The sequence below is a fragment of the Podarcis filfolensis genome (assembly GCF_964270895.1).
Source record: "Podarcis filfolensis genome assembly, chromosome: 2".
Lineage (NCBI taxonomy): Eukaryota > Metazoa > Chordata > Lepidosauria > Squamata > Lacertidae > Podarcis > Podarcis filfolensis.
The window spans coordinates 66927267-66949862 of NC_139605.1; the positions used below are offsets into that span (position 1 = coordinate 66927267).

At 43.3% G+C, this 22596-nt stretch overlaps 1 protein-coding gene and 1 long non-coding RNA gene across 4 annotated transcripts in view; one reads left to right on the plus strand and one right to left on the minus strand.

Moving 5' to 3' along the window:
- The window catches only part of LOC310756304, a 54614-nt gene extending 37706 nt beyond the window's left edge, over window positions 1–16908 (minus strand). For both annotated transcript variants that reach the window (XR_014544792.1, XR_014544793.1), the window contains exons 1-2: window positions 16161–16908; window positions 1518–1777 (exon numbers count right to left, since the gene is read on the minus strand). This is a non-coding gene — a long non-coding RNA (uncharacterized lncRNA). The remainder of the gene's footprint in view (window positions 1–1517; window positions 1778–16160) is intronic.
- A 135-nt stretch (window positions 16909–17043) lies between these two features.
- On the plus strand, window positions 17044–20124 carry CDKN2AIPNL (CDKN2A interacting protein N-terminal like). 2 transcript variants are annotated; one of them, XM_083600058.1, is made up of 4 exons: window positions 17044–17323; window positions 18431–18530; window positions 18892–18945; window positions 19918–20124. In XM_083600058.1, the coding sequence occupies exons 1-3, from the start codon at window positions 17124–17126 to the stop codon at window positions 18901–18903; spliced, it is 312 nt and encodes a 103-aa protein (XP_083456184.1). In that variant the 5' UTR covers window positions 17044–17123; the 3' UTR covers window positions 18904–18945; window positions 19918–20124. The 2 variants fall into 2 exon arrangements, with proteins under 2 accessions (XP_083456184.1, XP_083456185.1); XM_083600059.1 differs by lacking the exon at window positions 18892–18945 and having other exon boundaries at window positions 17047–17323.
- The last annotated feature ends 2472 nt before the right edge of the window (window positions 20125–22596 follow it).

The following is a 22596-nucleotide window of genomic DNA, read 5'->3' on the forward strand; positions in this document are numbered from 1 at the left end:
TGGTAACTCAGTAGGCTGGGCCAGGCCTTGTTGCTCATTTCAGGGAAGGGTTCCTTATCCAATTTTTAATTTTTAGTATTACTGAATAAGGAACCATTCCTTTAAATAAGGAACAGGTGGTAAGCCAATCCACTAGGCCCAGTTGCTTTCCAAGGCCTACAGTCCCTGATTGAGCACTTGGACATGCAGACTCAGGCACCCTGCAGTCTCTATCTCCATACTGCAGAGGCAGGAAGAACAGGAACCAGGATTACTAACTGACAAGGGAGGGAGAGAAATGTATGCTGAAGGACAATAGGAAGATTGCAGAGAAGCTGAATTAATTATTTGCGTCTGCCTTCACTGTGGAAGAAGTAGGTCAGATACCTGTGCCTGAACAGACTTTCTCAGGAAGGAAGTCTGAAGAACTGCAGCAAATAGACAGAACAAAATATTAACTCCTAGGACATTAACAAATTACCAGCTCCTGATGACATCAAGCCAAAATTTCTTAAAGACACAGGAAATGGTCGATCTTCTTTAAAATAAGAAGAAGAAGGAGCTACAAACAGTCTGCATACCAGGGAGCTGAACTGGTGTTTACAAACTAGAAGAGATATATTTGTGTCATAGTGGACAGCTGAATGAAAAATGTCAACTCATTGTGCAACAGTTATGTAAAGACCAATTCTATGCCTGAGATTACTTGGAGAAGAACTGAAAATAAATTGCCAGAATCATAACACTCTCAGCACAAATCTATGGTGTGGGCATGCTTGGAGTACCATGTACAGTTCTGGTTAACTCACCTCAAAAAGAATATTTAGAGTTGGAAAATGATTAGGGAGCTGTACCCTTTGCCCATGAGAATAAACTACAACAATTGGGGCTTTTTAGCTTAGAAAAAAGTGAGTAAGTGGGATATGACAGAAGTTAAATACAGTGGTACCTCAGGTTACATACGCTTCAGGTTACATACGCTTCAAGTTACATACGCTTCAGGTTACAGACTCCGCTAACCCAGAAACAGTGCTTCAGGTTAAGAACTTTGCTTCAGGATGAGAACAGAAATCGGGCTCCGGCAGCACGGCGGCAGCAGGAGGCCCCATTAGCTAAAGTGGTGCTTCAGGTTAAGAACAGTTTCAGGTTAAGTACGGACCTCCAGAACGAATTAAGTACTTAACCTGAGGTACCACTGTAATGTATAATGTAGAGAAAGTAGATGGAGAGCCTTCCTTACTTCCTTTCTGATAATACCAAACTTTGAATTGTCCAATGAAATTGATTAGCAGAAGGTTCAAGACAGACAAAGGGAAGGACTTAGTCACACAAAACATACTTAACATTGAACAAATTCACAGAGGATAAAGCTATCAGTGGCTCCCAGTCATTATACCTTTAGGTTACCAAATAATCATTCATTGAGTTAGTAATGCCTAACTTGATCCCATTGATCTCCACCAACCCTGATGAAGCATGCATATGCCATCCCAACATTCCTGCAAAGCAAGCAAGTCTCACAAGTGAACATGCCGTACCTCATCTTTAAAAGCTTGGCAGACGCGGCATGGAAACTTGTTGGGACATCTTCATTGATTCCATCCAGTTCTAAACTTCTTGCCCTGCTCCTGAAGTCCTGAATCATGACCCCTCAGCACTCTGTCTGCTGCTGAGCCTATACAGTTCATTCCATGAATAAAGGTCTCTTTCTTTCTTACAGGTAAGAGCCTCTGCTTGCTTGTTTTTATAGCAGGAGACAAGACAGTGACTCCCCAGACCCAAAATGTGCACAGCACTGCTGGAGGAAATAGAAGGATTTTATTGATTAAGATCACAGGGCAGTTCACAATATAAAAATACAAAATGAGAATACAAAATACATAATAAAAACAAAAGTAAAAACCAGTAACACCCCTCTCCCACAAACAGATTTAAAATGACATAGAAGGTTAAAGGGAAATGTTTTTTCCCTGGTTCCAAAGGATGCAATTTGCTAGATTTTCTTGCTGCTCAGAAAGTGTACAGTGGCCCAAGGGCTTGAGAAATTTCCCCAGAATCATGGTAGTGGTGGAAGATAGCAATGTAGAATGGTAAGGATTATCAACTATATACTGTCATTACAAGTGCTAGTTGTTAGGCTTTTCGTTCATCTATGCTTTTATGTGGCAGGTTGCAATGTGGGGACACCTGCCCATCTTCAGACTAATGAAATTGTCAGGATAGTATACCTTAGGTAAAACACCAAGGCCTTAGTTGCTACGGTAGGTCCTATCTGATTGTTTAGACAATGATAATTTTACTTTCAAACACATTACAAATTTGGTACTGCCAATGCTTCATTATTAGCAATGCTTTCTAAAAACCACTTGGCACTATACCACTGGGAAACACCAAACATATATATATAACACTATTTAAAAATGTGTATAGAATAAAAAAACCAATTTTAGTCCCACCCAAAAAATCACCATGAGAATGTGAATAAAATTACTGGAATACAATGATAAAGATATCCTCTGTCCAGAACGATGCATTTGCATCAAACTGATGTGACAGACAATGCCTAGAGACCAAACATGCACAATCCTCCTCCACCCCAGCAAATTTGGCCAACAAATGTTTCAGATGGAAGAATTTCCTTTGACCAGCTGTTGAAGTTGAACTCTGATTTAGGAGCTTACAGGGATACAAGGGGCATTGCCAGATCAGGCGCTAGAGAGACCGATGGAAACGATGGGATAGAGTAGAGCAGGCTTCCTCAAACTCGGCCCTCCAGATGTTTTTGGCCTACAACTCCCATGATCCCTAGCTAGAAGGACCAGTGGTCAGGGATGATGGGAATTGTAGTCTCAAAAACATATGGAGGGCCGAGTTTGAGGAAGCATGGAGTAGAGCAATGAAAAGGGAGTAACAGATGCAAACAAAGCAGGCAGGTTTAAGGATACAAGTAAACTCCACTTACAAACTGCTGAGGAGCCTAAAGGTAGTAAGAGATACCTCCTACCTTTTACAAGGGCTAGTGAGAGGCCAGGACCAATGAAACAAATTAGCCCCCAGTGAGTTTTGCAGCTAAAAAGACTTTGGGGCAGGACTGAGGAGGAGTGATTCCTGACTTCCTGTTTCTAGAAAACTCTCTGACTCACCCTCCTCCCCAGATATCAATACTGCATTCTCCTACTTGCACTGCTGGCTGCCCACCTACAGGGATTTGGCAGCTTGATGCCTACATTCTCAGGATGTGACACATTGTTTTCTTTAGCAATCACTGATTAAACTACTGTTTTGTTGTTGCGGCGGCTTTGGTGAAATTCTGAGGAATTGAATGTGGAGTTACAGTTCAAGGCATAACCTCAGGTTATGTATTTGTATTTTTATCAGAAGCCACAGATAACGACAACCAACCTTGTAAAGTTTATTCCTGGAACCGCTATTGGTGTGTTCTGCTTAAATTCAGAACATCATTAGCTTAGCCTCTCTGCTATTTAGGAATCAAGGTAAATAAAAATTGAGTAGCCAATTCAGATGTATTAAAAAAATTAGTATATATCTGAATTGGTTACCCAAACTCAGACTTCTACTCAATGTGGCAGTGTGCCAACTCTCAAGGTCCCTTCAGCAGCACCCCCATAAAGTATTTGAGGGGCCCACACACTCCAAAGTTAATGGACATTGCCATTCAAATGGGGTGCAAGTGCTTACCCCGCATATTTTATTCCAAGTTGGCACCCATGGTGTACTTTCACTGCTTATCAGGAGAGAATTTAATGTGTGGGTCAGGGTCCATCATGTCTTTACTGGCTACTGGAAGAGGGGAAGATGGCCATCAGAATAACTACACATCAGACTCAGATCTGACTGTGTAAAGGAGCGACAGAACACAACAGGAATGGGTGAAGCAGCCCCATCTCAGTCTCACCAATGTAGCTCTTGGAACCTATGTCACAGATACATTAACACCTCTCCACACCTTTATCCTGATTACAGGTAAAATAGCATCATTACTCTTAATCTTAGGTTCAGATACAATTGTCTTCATCATAAGACCCTATTTTATCAATGAAAGATAATTTGGCACACGCACAAGGGCCTATAGCAGACTCCATATTCCTCTTTCCTCCCTGGTGGGTGGGATTCAAAAGAGTTGTTCGGAATACGAAAGGGGGTCCACTCGCACAACAGGACTTTTTCGTCCTCCCCCTCCTGTGGCCCTTAAATATGCTCTCGAGGGATGGGGGAACCCATGGACAGGTTCAGCGGGTGCACATGGTGGGATGGAGTCTCCTTGTGTGAACAGACCTCCTTCCCTGCATGCAAACCCCACTTAGCATTGCACTGAATTCTACCCAGTGGTGACAGCCAGGAATTCCAAGGCATACAGCCACATTGGCGGATGCTTCTGCGGCATCAGGGCCAGCTCAAGACATATTGCTGCCTGAGGATAAAATGGCACCCCACCACTACCACTCTATGTACAAAAGCCAACTGGACTGGCAGCTGAATCATATTTCTGTACTGGCAATGATATAGTGTAGTTGTGCGTCACCCCAGTCTCTGAACAGCGCAAGATTCCAGGGGTTCCAGGCGCTTACCCAGGGTTTGTGTTTCCTTTGGAAATGAGGCACAGAAGAGATTGTGGTGTCTTTATGATATATGATTTACATGTACAACCTGAGCCTACGATGGAGGAGTTTGCAGCATTAACACCCCAAAATAGCCTTATTTTCCCCATAGCTACAATCTTGGATTCAAATAGAAATCAAACATGGCTCCCACTCTCTCCAGCTTGCTGCTTTTTCCTCTGGCTCACATCACTTCCAAACTCTGCTCTCAACTCTGGCTGCTCTTTCCAACTATCAAGCATCCCACCTTTGCTCATGTCAGATTGAGATTAACTCAAAAGGTGATCAGGAATGTGTTGCCTTGAAATCATGGCAACTCTTCAAAGTGAAAAACATCCCTCCTTTTGCAGTCATTCAGTTCAAAGAACTACCCAGCATTAAATATGCTCGTTTCCTAATGAGAGGTAATGCATACATATTAGAAATCTGCTCCTCTCAGCGGGAGAGGGAGAAGGGGATGCCTGTGCCACATTTAAAATATAGCTAAAACATACCAACCTGCAATCTAATTTTTACTTAGTATCTTAATACTAAAAAATACTTAGTATTTCTTCCCTGCATCCACACCTGTCTCTAAGAAATGGGTGATTTTACTGCTCTCACCCTGGATAAATTAATGTTTCAGACTAATTTGCTTACACGGAAGCTTTGCATTTTGCCTTTTCCTTGATCGTAGAATCATAACATTGTAGAGTTGGAAGGGACCTGAGGATCATGTAGTCCAACCCCCTGCAATGCAGGAATCTCAACTAAAGGATGAACCCAGGAAGCAGCACCTATATGTAAGGTTCTGTTTGGTCCACTTCCTGAGGAACTGAGAGGCAGAATACAAGAGACCTCTGTGGATATTACAGCTGGATAGCCAGTTTGCCCTGTATTTCTTCTGCATAGAAATACAACTTGAACCCCAGCCCAGAAGTTCAGTTGGGGAGGACAGACAAAAGAAGATGTAAATAAAACCACCCGCTTTGGGTAGCCCTAATTTTGAAACTATTAAAGGAAAATAAATATGTGCCTCAGGCCTAGAATTGATTAGCAAACCAAATTGCTTTAAGAAAGAGAGGGGAAACCCTCTGGGCAAAACTTAAATCTGAAATCCTTTAGATTCTCTTTGAACACCTGTGTAGTGGTAATTGGCAGCTGCTGTGCAGAAGAGAGATGGGAAAGCAGAGATATTGTGGGTCTTCATTGCGTTAAAACACTGAATGAGATAAATGATGCCAATGACCTAAAGACAGCTGTCAGCCAGCCAGTGCTCTACCAATCAAACCATGAAAATGATGGCATGCTGGGTAACAGCAATAAGGCCTTAAAAGCCAGTATGTTTCTAATTAATGGCTGTGCTTCATGGTACTGAACAAACATAGTCCATGAAGAGAGGCAATATTGAGCAGGGGGCAGTCATCACCCCCCCTTCAGGTCACCTAAGTTTTATTCAGAGCAGACCCATTGAAATCAATGGACCAAACTTAGCCATGTTCATTAATTGCAACGAATCTGCTCTGGATACAACCACCCATGGAATTGTCCCTCAGGAGCATCTTTGTCTCAGGCAAGCACAGTGGTTGTCTATGATGTGCAACTACTATTATAAACAATATTCAATTCCTCCATATGCTAGTCCCAAGAGACAAATCCCTTGGTGGTTGATTTTTCTCAAGAAAGAGGGAAAGAGTAACTATCTTATGCTGATAACATTCCCCTAGGTACTGTGAGATACACGAAAAAGCAAAATCACAATAAATATTTGCAATTCAACTGGCATAAGAATATGACAGCTGTTCTCGTTAGATCAGACCAAAGGTCCATCTGGTTCTACATCAGTGGTGGACATTGAGCTTTCAAATTTCAGCGGTGCCCTGGACAATGCTAAAATTCGGCACCCTCTGCCTTTCATGCTCTGTTCTACAGCATTGTTTTGGCACCCTCTGCAGCACACGGTGCCCAGAGCGACCGCACTGGTTGTGCCACCCTAAAACTGCCTCTGCCAGCATCCTCCTTCCCACAGAGGCAGCCACCCAGATGCCTCTAGGAAACCCACATCCCATTGGATTTCAGTCCCTTCCTGAAATCTGACATGGCACCCATCTTTGTGGTATTGCTGGCTTTGCCTATCACATCCATGTCTAGGGTGTGCTGGTAACTATCCCAGTATGTTTCCCTGAAGATCATAGGTTTCAAATAAAGAAACCTGAGAGAGAGAGAGAGAGAGAGAGAGAGAGAGAGAGAGAAGCAAGGTCCCACCCTGAAGAAGTTAACCAGATGTCTTTTTGGGTTCCTTCTAAATTTTTAACATTGGTTGGAATAACATGCAGCACTTCACATATTTCTTTGGGTGAGCAGCATGCACTCTGGAGTCTGTATTAGTGGCTCTCTGATTGCCTTTGCTGCACAATGACACGGTTTTGCTCTTAACTGCTCACAAACAGCTCGAGTAAACAGGGCCTTAATTCCCCATTGCTTTTGCTCTCGGTGGCATTGTGAGGCTTTGTTCATTAATGCTTAGGACGCTCTCGGGTCTTCAGTCAAGGCAGAAGGTAGCATCATTAGGGGTGTACAAGTCAGTGTTTACCTGCCACCTCCTGCTTAATTACAGAGCCAGCCTAAGAGCCAAGAAGAAGGGGTGGGATGCCACCAGAGCTTGAAAACAGTGCGGTGCTGCCAACCTGATTTGCCACACCTGAAGGGAAGGTGTAGAAGAATGCAAAGGACTGCTCTATCAAAGCAGCACAGCAGAGAGCCCATCCCCTGGGATAAGCAGCAAATGTAGGAGTGCTCAGAAATAATTATATTGGAAAATAAGCAACTGCGTTACCGTGGCTGTTTTAGTCATTAGCTAGCACAGATGAAAAACTGACGTACCAATGAAAGTGCTGGTAGCAGCACTATTGCACACAACACAAAGGTTATCAACCAGGTTGGGAGCAAGGCTGCAAAACACTTCCAAATTGTCATTGCCTCAGCAGAAATTTGGGGAGAAATCCAACCGATTCTCTTTTTAAGCAATTGTTTCCAATTCTTCCCTCTACTCGCCAGCTCTAGCCAGCGCTTTCTTCCAGCTGAATAGAAGAAGCTTTTTGCTGATTCCAAACACGTCTTTCCCCGTTCATTCTCAGCACAATGCACAGAGAATGAGGTACACAATTCCCGTTAACAAGAATGGGAGATTGCTCCCGTCTCCTGCCTTCCTGCACATCATGGGATAAATGAGGGTAAAGTGTTCAGCACAGAATGCTGGACACACAACTAGGCTTGGTTAATGGGAGTTGACGACTCTGCTTTTTTGTTAAAAAAATAGATAATAAAAATCTTACAGCAGGGGCAGTAATCCCAAGCACGGCCACGACTCTTACCTGGCATTTCTAAGGCTACTGAAACAGCCTTGATAAGCGAGAAATGAAAAGCATTTCAGTTTACTAGCTGCATGTTAGTAATATATGCAATTGTTTTAATCTACGTAACTGTTTTATGTAAGTTACATCATAAATTATCTTGGGGTGCCTCATGGCAAGTGATTTATAAATGAATTGATTAGATGAATAAATAAGAGGAAATGGTAATGACAATCTTCCTTGGTATATTTTTCAAGAGGTTTCCAATTGTGTGGCCTGCTTTGATGCTTATGGCCTCACCACTTACATTGTTACTGTCTCTACTCCAATCTATTTCTCATAGAGGCCCTGCGGCAACCACACTAGTCTACAATATCTCTTAGTTCATATTCATTCTCATGGCCTCAACTGCAGCCTTTACATTGGTGACATTCAAAACTGTGTTTCTGCCCTTTAACCACCACCACCCCTTCTTTCAGCCCCTGTATCTTTGTCATCCCCTTTCCTTCTGGATGACACCAACATCTCAAAGTGAACTTGGAGAAGTGAACATTCTCACCATAGAATCATAGAACTGTAGTGTTGGAAGGGACCCAAGGGTCATCTAGTCCAACCCCCTGCAAATGCACAAATTCTGCCCATAGCCATCTCTGTGTAGGCTCAAACCACCAAGAAACCACTCACATAATTATAAAACTGATTTCAGGATAGAGGATGACCTAAGCCTGTAACCTATTTTGCCATCTTATTTTCAAGTGCCAGGTATCTAAATCCACAAGGACCATTTTTAATAGGAAGGTTGAGGTTTTCTGTTATCTGTCAAGGTCCTGGAGGCTGCACAAAACTGCTGCAAGTAGTGTATTGTTTCTCACCCCATCCACATTCTTACACATTGCATGCTTGCTCTTCAGAAATTGTCATAGGAACTGTATGACCAAATTTAATTTCGACGAGATTTATGAAACAGTGTGATGACTAGCTCCCCAAACGTAGAGGATGCACAACTTCCACTGAAAGCTTCCTTATCCTTTCTCTAAATGGAGTGAAGCCATCAATGGCATATTAGCATCACACCTAGCTGTAGTTTATGTGATGAGTCTGAATTCTTCAGCAATCTAGGGCAATCAATATTTCAAATACACTGTAAGCATTACGCATATATTTGATTTCATTTGCATCAGCAGAAGGAAACACCTTCCCTACACACCATTTATTTTCTTTAAAAGGGGAGGGAAATGTTTTCCCCACTACAAAATGTAACACAAGAATGTCTTCTGTTGGGGATGATGTTTGTTGGTACAGAGTTTGTTCCTCATGCTGTTGGTTGGTCCTCTGGTTCGCTGCCAAAGGTTTTGAAAGAACAGTGCAGAATTTAGCCAACTACTTCCCAAGAACTGCATATGACAGTTCTGCACAACACTGTAGAATGAGAGGTTTTCTTCTGTCTACTTTTCCCAGAAAACAGTAGGAGGTACTTTTTTTTTTATTCCCAGAAATTTGAAGTTCAAAAGCTTTTGTTTCTCCCACTAACTATAACAATGCTCACTTCCTCCAGCACCTCTTCATCAAAACACAGAAACATTGCATAACAGCTGAACACAGGAAATGAATGATCACAACCAATTCTGGCTAACAGAATGTAATCACAGAAGACCATATTCCTAAACCACTTGGAGGGCTTCCAAGCCAGTCGCCTGGATGGTGAAAATGCAGCAGCAGCAAAAGCCACAGAGCTTCTTCAAGTTGTTTCAGCTCCACCCTATCACAGAAACATGTGAACTCTGTCTTATTCCAAGTCAGATGATGGCTTGTCTAGCCTTGTACTGTCTTGCTTCAGATGCCAGCAGAACTCAGCCAGAGGTAGTTGTATTTATACCATCAGGGTTCAAAATGCAGCAAACCAATTTTTATTAACTATTTACAAAATAAAGCATTAATAGAAAAACTATAGTCACTGCTGCCCCCAGATCATTTCCTACTGAAGGCTCTTTTCGGATCCCACAAGCAATACATTTAAGCATAATCCTCTTAAAGTGATAGTGTCTCCCACACAGAGGTTTCTTCCTAGTGCAGCTATCCAAGATATTTTGAAGAACGTAAGAGCCCCATTGGATCAAATGATGTAGTCCAGCACCCTGTTCTCACAGTGGCCAACCAGTTGCCTATGGGAAGCGCACAAGAGGAAAATGAGCACAACACCACTCTTCACTGGTATTCCCCAACAACTCACAGTCATGGGTATAGTGTCTCTAGCCATAATGATGAAGCAGACTGTAGTCTTCGAAAGCTTATGCCACAATAAATGTGTAGGTCTTTAAGGTGACCCAATATTCTGTGTTGTTTAGACCATGGGTGTTTCCCTTTAGCCGTATCTTTGTCTAATATACCACTTAATCATCAAAAACCTCTAAGCGGTTTATGTAGTACAAGATTAGAGTGTTGGACAAGGAGCATGTCTCATGTCTCCGCTGAGTCCCGAAGCTCAGGATGTGACCATTGGCTAGCTACAATCTCTCAGCCTACAATGTTGTTGTGAGGATACAATGTGGGCAGAGAGAACCACCTATGCTGCCCTGAGCTCCTTGGAGTAAAAGGTGTGATATAAATGCAATTAAATAAATATCACCAGTAGCTGGAATGGGTCACCCATGCAACTTGCTCATACCCAGTCCTGGAAACTTGAAAAGATCCCGGAACCCAAGCTCAGCTCACACAGTTGTCCAGCCAGGCTAAGATGCAATACTTCAGGAAGGTGTTATTTGTAGCAGGGGAGAAGACAAAGGGCTGATGAAGCCATTCCTCCATCTATAGGTTGCTCACTGCAAATCATTCCCCTACCTAAGCAGCTTTTCCTCCTATAAGGTTCAAGTCCAAGGTTCTATCCCCAACCTGCCAACTCCAGGTAGTACTTGGAAAGGCTCCTGACTGAAATCCTGGAGAGCCACTACCCTAGCTGGTATTTAGAGGATGCTGAGCTAGATGAGACAGCTTCCCAGGTTACTAGAAACCTAGGCTCCTTTGTGCCCCTGGCAAGGAGCTGTATCTGCGCACCTCACCCTGGTCTCTTGCACGCCTGGCAAGGAGATGTATCGACACACACACACCCATCACCAGGAGGAGAAATGATGTAATTCAATAATCACAAATGACTCTTAAACTGGGTGTTTAACAGCATGATCCTATAAATGTCTAGTCAAAAGTAAATCCCACTGAGTTCAATGGGGCTTACTCCCCAAAAACCCAGTACACAGGTCTGCAACTTAAATCTGGTAAGCCAGAGGCAGAAACCTCTGACAATACCTTGCTTGCCTTTTCGTTACTTCTGACAATGCACCAACTTGAAGGTTGTGCTCCAGTGCACACTTTTCTCAGACGTAAACCCCACTTAAGTCAATGGCTGTTGCTCTCTGGCGTAAACATGCAGCAGTGTGCATGTTGGAAATTGGTCAAGGCGGCAAAGAAACCAAGGAAAAGTGACTTGGCTGTGGTAAAATAAGAGCCTCACCTAACGTTTCTCAGTCACCATATCAGCTGAAAGGCCATTCTTGGGGCAAGCAGAAGGAGCGGAGGGTGGGGAGCAGCACCACATGAGAATGGAGTGCCAAGCAGTGGTGTCCTCACTGGGAGCCCCATTGTGCAAACTAACCACCAGTGCTGCTGGTGGACTGGGGAGGGGACTCTGCAGGGTTGCTGCAACGGCCCATATCAGCACCCAGATTCCCCAGTCAAAGCAAAAAGAGAAGCACAATTTTTGCACTTTCTCCCCTGACCTGCCCCCTTGGTGGGTGCCAACCTAACCAACCACTAGGTACGTCCCTGACTAGAAAAGCCAGAGAACTAGACCAAGAATTGCTCCACCTCCATTTAAGAGCCTTTTGTGCTGCATAACCCTAAGCATATTCACTCATAAATTCACCATGTTGCTCTTAATCCCAGCTGAATGTGCAGGATTGCAGCCCAACACCACAAGCCTATGCACGTTTGCTTAGTTCTAAATTCTGCTGTTTTCAAAAGGATTTACCCCCCCCCTTTATGTGTGCATTAGGATTCCATCCTTTAATATCGTTTGCCTTCAGTAAAATTCATTTCCCAGTTTCAAATGTTTAAACTACATGAAAAAGCCATCCCATTTTTTTAAAGAATGATTTCTCTGGCCTACAAAAAGTATTAATCAGCTAGCAGTTTGGTTAAACTACTAGAAACCCCTGAGAGAAATATATGAAGACACATAGATAATCATCACTTTTGTCAGTCTTCTGCTGCTTATGTTACAAGTGCTTTGTATCAACCCAGAGATGCCATTTTAACAGACATATAGATAACGAGATGAAGGACCAGAATATTAATTTTCATTCAACAGCCAACAAAATATACTGCTTTAAAAATGCAATGGGGGTGGGTGAGAGACAAGAATGACAGGAAATCTCTGGGGCATATGATTGTTTCTACAGTCTTATGATGTTAATTACAGCTCTTATCTTTAAAAGTTTTTTCCTTGTGTATGTTCTTTGCTCATGGTTAAGTGTGATACGAAAGACGCAATACAGCAAAAGAAACTGCTGGCAAACTAACAGCCCTGAACATACATATTATCTTGAATACATGTCAAAACTGACAGTGGTTTCCAGGACTAGACAACATCCAGTTTGAAGAGGCCAAGGTTCACCCTCTAGAAGAAGAAGAAGAGAAAGAAAGAACTGGAGGGATGATACAGTGCTGTGCCAGACAGCCACAGTAGAGAGAGTGTTGCAGATTGGCTGTATAGTGTTGCAAACACACTCTTCCTTGTTTTATACCTACAGTTATAGGTTCAGCAGACATGAATTTAAGAATAAAGTCTTCTCCAATCTCTCAGATTGCTCAATACAACTGATCTCTTGGCTGTAAAGCTGTGGAATGCTACCTACACAAATAATTTAGAACATATTTTTTACCCCAACACATGCTTTGTCTCTCCACATTATCCCTAATAAAGCTATTTAATGTAGTAGTTTGTGCTACAAAAAAATTACAAGCAATCTCACCCGACTTTCTTGATGTTTATGGGGTTGTCACCTTTTCACCTTACAGTGCTTCTCCTTTGTATAACAAACTGCAATCCTATTCCTACTTAATTGGGGTCATGTCCCAATGAACTCAATGGGGCTTCCTTCCGAGCAGACATGCATAGGACTGTGTTGTACAAGGATTAAGATTTTTACCTTTTCGTTTCACCAATAGTTCGTTTTCATTTTTTCAGGGGAAACCACCTGCTACATTTCCGTGGGTCAGGCAGAAAATAAACCCTAAGAAATGGCATTCACAGCTAATCCAACATTTCTTCCCACTCCCCATTCCTCTACAGTCCCAAGTATGCCCCACCAAGTGTATTTTGCCACTTCCTTTTCTCCTTCTAGGTATCATCCCATCCCTAGTACTGTCCAGCTAATGCAATTGGCACTCAATGAAAGCAAGAGCATGGAAACTGCACCATAGGCTTCCACATCAATATAGGTCATTCTGCTGGTTATTTGCCCTGAAACAGGAAGTTCCTGTACACTTAGGCTATATCCCAAGTATGCTAGAGGGAATGGGAATATTCCTAGCACACATATTCTTATTGGCCAAGATTGGGCCACATAAGCAAACAAGAAGAGAAAACCGGGAGCTGAGCTGGATAGTGTTTGGAAGTGAACTGCTGCAATGTAGGCTGAGGGCTTAGCCACACTTCCTCTTATCTTGCAGCTTTCCCCTGGGGAAAACTGCTCTTTACCTCTCATTCGGAGCAAACAGCATTTTGGGGTTTCTCCGGATTGACATTTTGCTCTGATTTAGAATTAAAGAGCGGATTTTCCCTGGGAAAGGAGTGGGACCAATGGAAAGCCTCTCGGACCAATGCTTTCTAGGCATGGGACAAGTGCAAGTATGTACTAGCCCATAATGTACTAAGGCTAGGCAGATGACTATGGATAAGGTTAAAAATGGGAGCAGGTAGGTAGAAGGCTATCCTAGCAGAATACAATGTCTGCATGTGTGTGTTTTTGTAATTTGAGAGAAACAGAACTTGGAAACAGGCAGGCTTAACAATAGGAATGGCAAGGTATGCACATAGGCAACCAAAATGGCAGTATCTGCAACCAAACACCATCTATTGTTAGGATGCTGTCAGCTGGTCCTGAGAAAGGTTCCAACATTTATTTATTTTTGTAAATGTACCCCTCATTCCTATATATGTCTACTTGGAAGTGAGTTCCAGGTGAGAGCATGAATACAATTTCAGCCTTATGCCAATCTATAGTAAATAAAGATGCATGCAAGCCTGAGAACCTGCTTTTCTGAAGACCAGTTTTTTCATAGATAGGCTTAAAATGCAGGCTGGCTTAAATCACATTTTGAAAAATATGGCACCCTCGCTTATGTACTGCATCTCTGACAGACAGCACAGGAATCAAAGTGCCCCACATGGAAGACAGTGGTAAAGAATTGAAACCAAAAAGGCAAAGCAGCAAGGGAATGCTGCATGAAGCCACTCTTTTTAAACTGAAGCAGATTCTAGAAATTCACCCCCTCACCCTGACTGCTTAGAATACGATGAGAATGGAAAATGAAACCCACATCAATTTCACTGTTGTTGTTTTCTAAAGACATCTGGAAGATGCCTGTGATTATTGTGCCTGGGTTGCTCCAGTAGCAAGGGAAGCTTGCTGAACATTCTGCAACCGTCAAATACTATAAATATTCAACTCCAGACATTGCTAACTTGTATCTACATGCTGTGTGAGGGTTTATTTTTATTGAGCACAGGCAACAGGAAAGTAATAATTTGGACCAACTCATATGATACAGTAGCTCAACCTCAGCTCATCTGAAGAATGGCATTCCTTGCAAGCTGCTGAAGTTTGTTCAGCCCACTTCCAAGCATTGTTATTCAGAAAGAAATCCCACTGAATTCAATAGGACTTATGCCCTAGTGTTTAGGATTGCTGTTTTATAGCACAATCCCAAACATGTCTACTCAGAATTAAGCCCCACTGAGCTGGATGGGACATACTTTCATGTAAGTGTGTATTGGATTGCAGTCTTAATTACCTAAAGGGTGGGAGATGGGACTTTTATAGGAAATGAGACAGAAGTGGGAAGCCCATCAGCATAATACAAGGCTATGGAGAGATGGACTACACAGCTTAAATAGGAAAAAAAGTCATCATAATAAATGGGGAAGGGGGGGTGGCATCATGTTGATAGAGATTGGTGCAAAGTAGCATGTTTTCAATATAAAAGGACTAGTAAATGGGGTAGCCAGTCTAAACTGAAGCTCCTGCTGTACATTAGGGGGGCTCAACAGAGAACCAGAAAGTGCTCATACTCCCCCTTGATTTGTCCCTTGATGTATTAGCTGGAATGTGCTATAAGGAAATCTATTGGCTTTGCAGAGCTAATTACACTATAGAACATGACACAGCCTTGTAGTGGCCCCAAGTGTCTTCTTCTCTTCTCAGATATTTCTGTTAAATTAGGCCTTGGGGATTTAGGGGACAGTGGAATGATAGTGGAAATCAACGAGGAGTTATTTTTACCTGAACAAACAGGGTTTCAGCAATAGGAGATCTGGTGAGGCTCTGGAATTAGTTTAGTTTCAGGGATTTAGGATACACTTTGCAATAATGGGCTTTGTGTGCACATTAGCCTCTGTAATGTGTGTGCACTAGCCTCTCTAAGTACAGTTAAGAGGAAGGGAAAATAATTAAAGGCCATGTTTTGACTATGCCGTTTTAGATTATTAAGGATAGGGAACCTGTGTCATTCCAGATGTTGTTGAACTCTTAACTTCCATCAGCCTCAGCCAAAATGGCTATTGGTCAGGGGTGATGGGAGCTGCAAACCAACATCTGGAAGGCCAGAGGTTCCCATCCTTGCCTTAAAAATTAAAGATGTGGGCAGGAAGTTAAATGGCTGCCACCCAATGCACACTTACACCTGCATAGCCTTGTGCTATGAAATAAGGCTTGTTCCTGCATAATCTAATCCCCAAACCACATCATATGGTTTAATTCCCTTTCAGAGATGATCATCTAATGCTGTATGACGTACACTGGAGTAAACTGTCATTCTTGAACCTTGTGGGGCATTTTGTCTTTACCTGCCTAGCTAGGCTTCCATAGGATGGCCTGACTACTCTGTTGGAACAGTGGTTTTAATTAACATAATTATTTGCAGTGCTTTTTTAATGAAAAAAGGTGCCAGTACTCACCATGAAGTTGTTACAGTTAAATGCCACACTTTTAACATTTTGGAAAGAAAGGTGCCAGTACTGTGTATCTTGAGTACCCCCAGGGGAAAAAAGTACTGGTCAGTTGACATTTAAGAGGGTAGCCTGTCTGAGTCTGAAGCAAAGATCCAACTCGGGATACTGGGTTCAGGGGATTATAATCCCTGTGGGGGCAGATTCAGGAGTGTGAGCACAAGCGCGGGCATCTCCTTTCTGTTTTGTAGTTAGAATTGGCTCTCTGCATCAAGGTTGACGCATAACGTGTGCAGGCACATCATGGGCTCACGTTTCCCCAGAAGCTAAGCCCCTCAGAGATCAGTGAGTGAAGTGCTTTGGAAGAATCTGAGGCTTTAGGGTCGGGGGCGTTAAAACACGTAATCTGCACATTCCTTTGCGTGGATCTGGCGCAGTCAAACGCAGCCCCTCTCCTCCTCCTGTGAGGCGACGCAGAGAGGGCGGGAAAGGGACGCAGCGCAGTTGGCATCCCGATGACGTCAGGCGGGGCTATGGAATCGCCAGCGTAGGAAAAGGAAGCCGGGGACGTAGGAAACACATGAAAACACAGGATGGGTGGGGGCAGTTTCATGCTGACAGCAGTGGGCGTGGAGGGGGGGCCGAAGAGATGTAAACGACGTCCATTTGAGACGCCTCAACTGAACTCGCGATCCCACAGCCCCAAGCGAGCTGGGGAACGGAAGATGATCCCATACGGCCCCACAGCGCATGCGCGACCTGACCAGAGCGCGGGCGTGGGGGGTGCGCGGCGCATTCAGCAGCCGGAGGTGCACCGGAGGAGTAGAGAGGGCAAGGCCAGAGCGGCAATGTTATTCTTCCTGCTTTCTTCCCCGCCCTCGCTTTCGAACGGGTGCGTCATATCCGTTTCCCCGCAGTCCCCCCTCCCTTTTTATTTTCTGGCGGGCTATAGAGGACGGAAGAGGGAGAGGGATGCTGAGCGACGACTGCGAGGCCGAGTTCCCCGAGCAGTTCCGCTCCTACTCGGAAAACGACAAGCACTGGCAGGCGCGGCGTGCCTTCATCGTGCGCAATTATCCGCCGGGAGATGGGGAGGCGCTCTCTCCGCTCCGCGTGGACCAGCTGCTCTCGCTCTCTATGGTTTGGGCCAATCACATCTTCATGGGATGCAGGTACCGCCCCCTCTCCCTCCCGCCTTCCAGAGGACTAGCGGCATGTGGCGGCAGAGTCTAACTTCCGCTCCCTTGGTTTTTTTTTTACTTATTAAATTTATATACCCCCTTTAATCCAAAGACCACAGGGCGGTTTACAACATAAATCACAAAACACATTATATAATAATAGTAAAAAAAGGGGGACAATACGCACCCCACGTGCTTTTACAGGCACGCACACATGGTTCCCTTCCATATTTGCCCACCTGCGAGTTTTTTAACAGTTGCTGATGCTGAGAGTTGCAGCTAACGTTTCTGTTTCTGTCCGTGGAAATCCCCTTGCTTCTGTAGCCATATTGTAGGTTTTCAGTATAAAAATATTATGTGACTCAGGTTTTGAAAGGCTCCGATGCAGCAGCATCATCCTATACTTGTTTACAGTACTTAGAAGTTACAGCAAGCCTCGATCTTGCTGCGTTTAAAGGAGAGGGTAAAGATTGCAGCCGCAGGGGCAACAATATTTCCCCTATTAAGACTGAGCAGATACTTTTCACACTTCAGTAATCTGTTCCAGGCATTGTTAGGAGAAATTTAATAAAATTTACTTCCTAACTGCTTGGCGGGGAAATAATGGGAGGAATTCAGTGCAGTGCTAAACAGGTTGCTCAGACCAGCGCAAGCATTCTGCTTACCTGCTTACCTGGTGAAGCAGTGTGCCCTCTCCTGGTGGTTTTCCTGACACCCCCACCACCAGCAGCCAATTGTGGGTTGGGGTTGGAGGGAGGAAACTCAGTTGTGCTAGTGAAGGTCCCTTGCACACAGGTTTCCACTGGCAGGACTTTGTTGAATCCGTTCCTACATATATAAGTGAAGCACACAAGGGAGGTTGGTCTTGCAATGCAATTAAAATCCAAGAAGAAGACTGAGTTGGTCTAGATAGAAGAACCCAGTTTTCCTCACTCGCCCTTTCAGCCTTTTCTACCTTGAATGTATGCTGCAGTTTCAGCTGCTAAAATTACAAGGGCTAAACTTTTTTAAAAATCATACACGGATTGTGAGTATTGAGAACCGAGAGGAACAGCAAAATATTGGACAAATATTCCATTTACTCTTCTTTTTATTCAGCTACAACAAAGATCTCTTGGAGAAAGTAACTGAAATGGCTGAGGGAATTGAAGTTGAAGATGCACCACATTTCACAACCCGTGATGAGATAATGAAAAAGGTGAATATTCATGATTTGGGAACTTTTGGGGTGGGGAACCTGAAATGCTGAAGGGACCTACTTTTGAAAATACTGAAACTGTTTAGGATCAGAATAGGATCTCTTAATACACATAATTAATTCAATTGGAAAGAAAATGTTGTGATCCGTTTTTGAGTATTTTATTATAGCTCCCCAAAAGTAACCTAGTTCTCTCTTGATCTTAGTGTTCTAGTACTTTGGAAAAACTGCTTTCATGCAGCACATTACATTGCAAAGCCGCCATTGGATAGAACCCTTTGACTTTATTTCATTAAGAGCTATTAACTTATGTAACCTGGTGCCATTATAAATTAAACATTTTCTGTCTTTATGGTTGCAGGGAAAAGTGTGAATGCATGCATGCAGCTTTAGGGAAAGCTGAAAAAAACTAGAGGTAGGTTAAAGACTACCAACATCCCTAGTTTCCCTTTGCCTAATAGTTCTTTGACTTCCTTTACCCAAATCCTAGTTGTCCTTATTTTCCAAAGCTCTATTCCACTAGATTAAATTTTAACTATTCACAAAATGTGCAATTTTGAGCAAATGTTGCACCTAATTGCATTTTGATAATTGCATGGCACTACTGCTTACTAAAATACTATGGAAAATTGTCCCTGCAGACAATACATAGTATTGTGCTAAGCATATGGTAGAGGAGGTGAAAGCCAGTTTGATCTGTTGTGACTTAAGTGTCAGGAAAAGAATCAAAACTATGTAATGTGACAGGTATGTGCTGATCAGACTGTCTGCTTGGTTGTATTAAAAAAGTCATTAAAATCTGTTTTAGTAACGCTAACATATGATAATGCAGTGTCCCAGGGCTCACTTACAATCATTTTAATATATAGTAGCCATAGGGGAAAGCCAGTGCTGACTTCAGCAACTCAGGTCATGGCAAGATTTATTATTTATACTATGCATAGGTGTGTGCACATGCCACTTAATACCCACAGCTGGCCTCACACAACTGTAATACAGTAGTAACTAGTGTTGATGTTGATGGCCTATGCAGGTTGGAGCTGATGTGTGTTGAAGTACCACAGCATCTGGTAGGTAGGCCAGCTGCCAAGGGCTGAAATGGTTGTATGAATTAGTCTGGACTTACTTACTTGTTAATGACTTATTTTAGAATCGCTTACAAGTCAGTAAACTGGGAGTACGGCTTTCGTTCATCCTGCAGGAGATACATAATAAATTACAAACTTTGAGAACGATCATGCCCTGCTGCAGGATTTCTTATTGCTGAGGTGCCTTATTTAATGCATGACTAAACTACACATTTTAAATAATAATTTCATTATTTCAGATAGATGCAATTGTGATTGGCTTAACTGCCCTCTACTGCACGCTTTTCTTTTTCTTTTAGAATCAACACTAGTGTCCAAGAGAAGAAATGTCAAGCTTTCATTATGCCACACCATCGGCTTAACATGGAAGACTGCAATCCTGACACTGCAAGAAGGATCACTTCCAAGATGCATTTTAAATAAGTCTATATTTACACTGGATACTGATTTTAATGGGGTGGTTTTTTTTAATTAAAAAAATGTATATCTTGATTCAGATTTTAAAAGGTACTAAAGACTCTTATTCTTCCCCTTTTGATCACCTGGCACAGAAAAGCCCTTCCAGAAATTGGTATGGGGGCCTGGTTCAAAGGTCTTCCCCCAGGGTCAAGAGTCTTAACATGTAACATGTTTAGCAGATTGTCTTCTCTGTGTACTGGTTTGCTAAAGATGAGAAGGACCAGCTGCTCAGAGCAGAGAAGCAAATATTGTATCTAGAGCAGCCAAAGTGCAAATATGCCTGTCTGTCTCTGCTTTGTGGTGGCAGGGAGAGTAGGCACTAGGATACAAGTGGTGCCTGCTCCATGCCCAGGTTCTTGACAAGATCAATATGCCTGCTCACTTAGTGGAGACCAGCAGTTATGTGGTGGAGAGATGGCTAGATGGGGAAGTAGGTGTCACCAGAGGCTTAATTTGGCAGATGGCATCAGCAGTAGAAAGAAGGTGGTGAAGGATGGTGTCTTTTTGGTTATCTTGCCAAGGTGGCACAGGAGGATGGTCATAGGATCGTGAGAATACTGAGCACGAAACAGTGGCTTACTGTGTCCTAGGTGCTTTAGGCATTTTAAAGGATGTCATCAAGGGACTTGGCAATGTTTCTGTGACCCTTGGGGGGCTAGAGCGTAGAGCAGAGCTTTCCATACTTTTCATGTTGGTGACACACTTTTTAGACATGCATCATTTCGCGTCACAGCAATTCAGCTTTACTAGCAAACCAGAGGTCAAACTAACTCCTTTCCAGCCCTGCGAGGAGTGTGGGGAGCATTTGTGTGACACACCTACACGCTGCAGCCGACACACAAATCTGTCGTGGCATACAGTTTGGAAAGCTCTGATGTAGAGCATTGTGACCTGCTATCTGGCTTACCTCATTAAGCAGGGCCTTTGACTTGGCTGGGTACACAAGGTGCATATCTGACTAGATGTAGCTATAATGCTTAAGGGTTCTGTGATCAGGATGAGAAGGAGCAGGCTGCAATCACTCTCGCATCAAGGAACTACTTGCTTGTCATAAAAAAAATGCACACACAACCAGGAAACAAAAATTACAATAATTCATGAACAATTAAAACACCCAACAGCAAACACCTGCTGGTTATTTCGTGACAGTGAATCTCTTGAGTAAATGAATTGTATTGTCAGTTAACTGCTTTTATTTAAGTGACAGTTTCTGTCTTTGGCCTTTCAGAGTTCACTTTTCTGTGTGCTCTCTCTCTCTCTACTCTTCCTTCTTCTGTATCCTTCATTAGATCCCTTTTTCCATCTTCTTTATAACTTTGCCGCTTCCCCTTCTGTCTTCTTTCTGGCCTCTTACTTTGCCCTGCCCCAACTGTACTTCCTTCACTGAGACTCACTTCCACCACCACCATTCCATGCCCCTCCCAGATGCATTGCTTGTGTTCTAAAGTCCTTAGGAGCTGGCCTTACGTACTTTGCCCTGCTCTACTGATACCTGTCCTCATGTATCCCGCATGACTGTGTTTGTCCCTTTAAGCTAGTCATAGCCACACTTATCCCCTGTCGTGAACAAGAGGTTCCACCACTCTCATGAACTCCGGAGGGAATGTCTCTTTGGGGCTTCTTGGAGTGCCTAAGACTCTTGTCTCAAAGTCAAAATCAGCGGAGCTAACCCCTTGTCCCCCATTTGTAGGCATCCCAAACCATTGCTTTGTGGGAATTTCACTTAAGGTCACCTTGACAGCATTACGATTCTCATAATCCAGTGTGGTGTAGTGGTTAAGAGCAGTAGACTCGTAATCTGGTGAACCAGGTTCGCGTCCCCGCTCCTCCACATGCAGCTGCTGGGTGACCTTGGGCTGGTCACACTTTTCTGAAGTCTCTCAGCCTCACTCACCTCACAGAGTGTTTGTTGTGGGGGAGGAAGGGAAAGGAGAATGTTAGCCGCTTTGAGACTCCTTCGGGTAGTGATAAAGCGGGATATCAAATCCAAACTCTTCTTCTTCTTCTTCATAAGAACATAATAATACCCCTGCTGAATCAGTGGCCCACCTAGGTCAGCATTCTGTTCTCACAGAGGCCACTCAGATGCCCATGGGAAGTTGGGAAGCAGGACCTGAGTGCAAGCACACTCTCCTGTGGCTTCCAGAACCTGGTATTCAGAAGCATACTGCCTCCAACTGGGGAGGTACAAGACAGCAATCGGGGTCAGTAGCCATTGATGAACTTTTCTTCCGTAAATTTCTGATCCTTTTTTTTAAAAGTCATAAAGCTGTTGGCCATCACTGCCACTCATGGGAGTGAATTCTTTAGTTCATGCGTTGTGTAAAGAAGTAGCTTTATTTGTCCTGAATCTTTTGATACTCAGCTTCATTGGATCTCCATGAGTTCTAGTTTTATGTGAGGGGAAAAAGCTTTTATCCTCAATTTTCTCCATGTCATGCAACTGTTATGTTGCCATTTACTTGCCTCATCTCTAAACTAAAAAGCCCCAAATGCTGTGATCCTTTACTCATATGGGA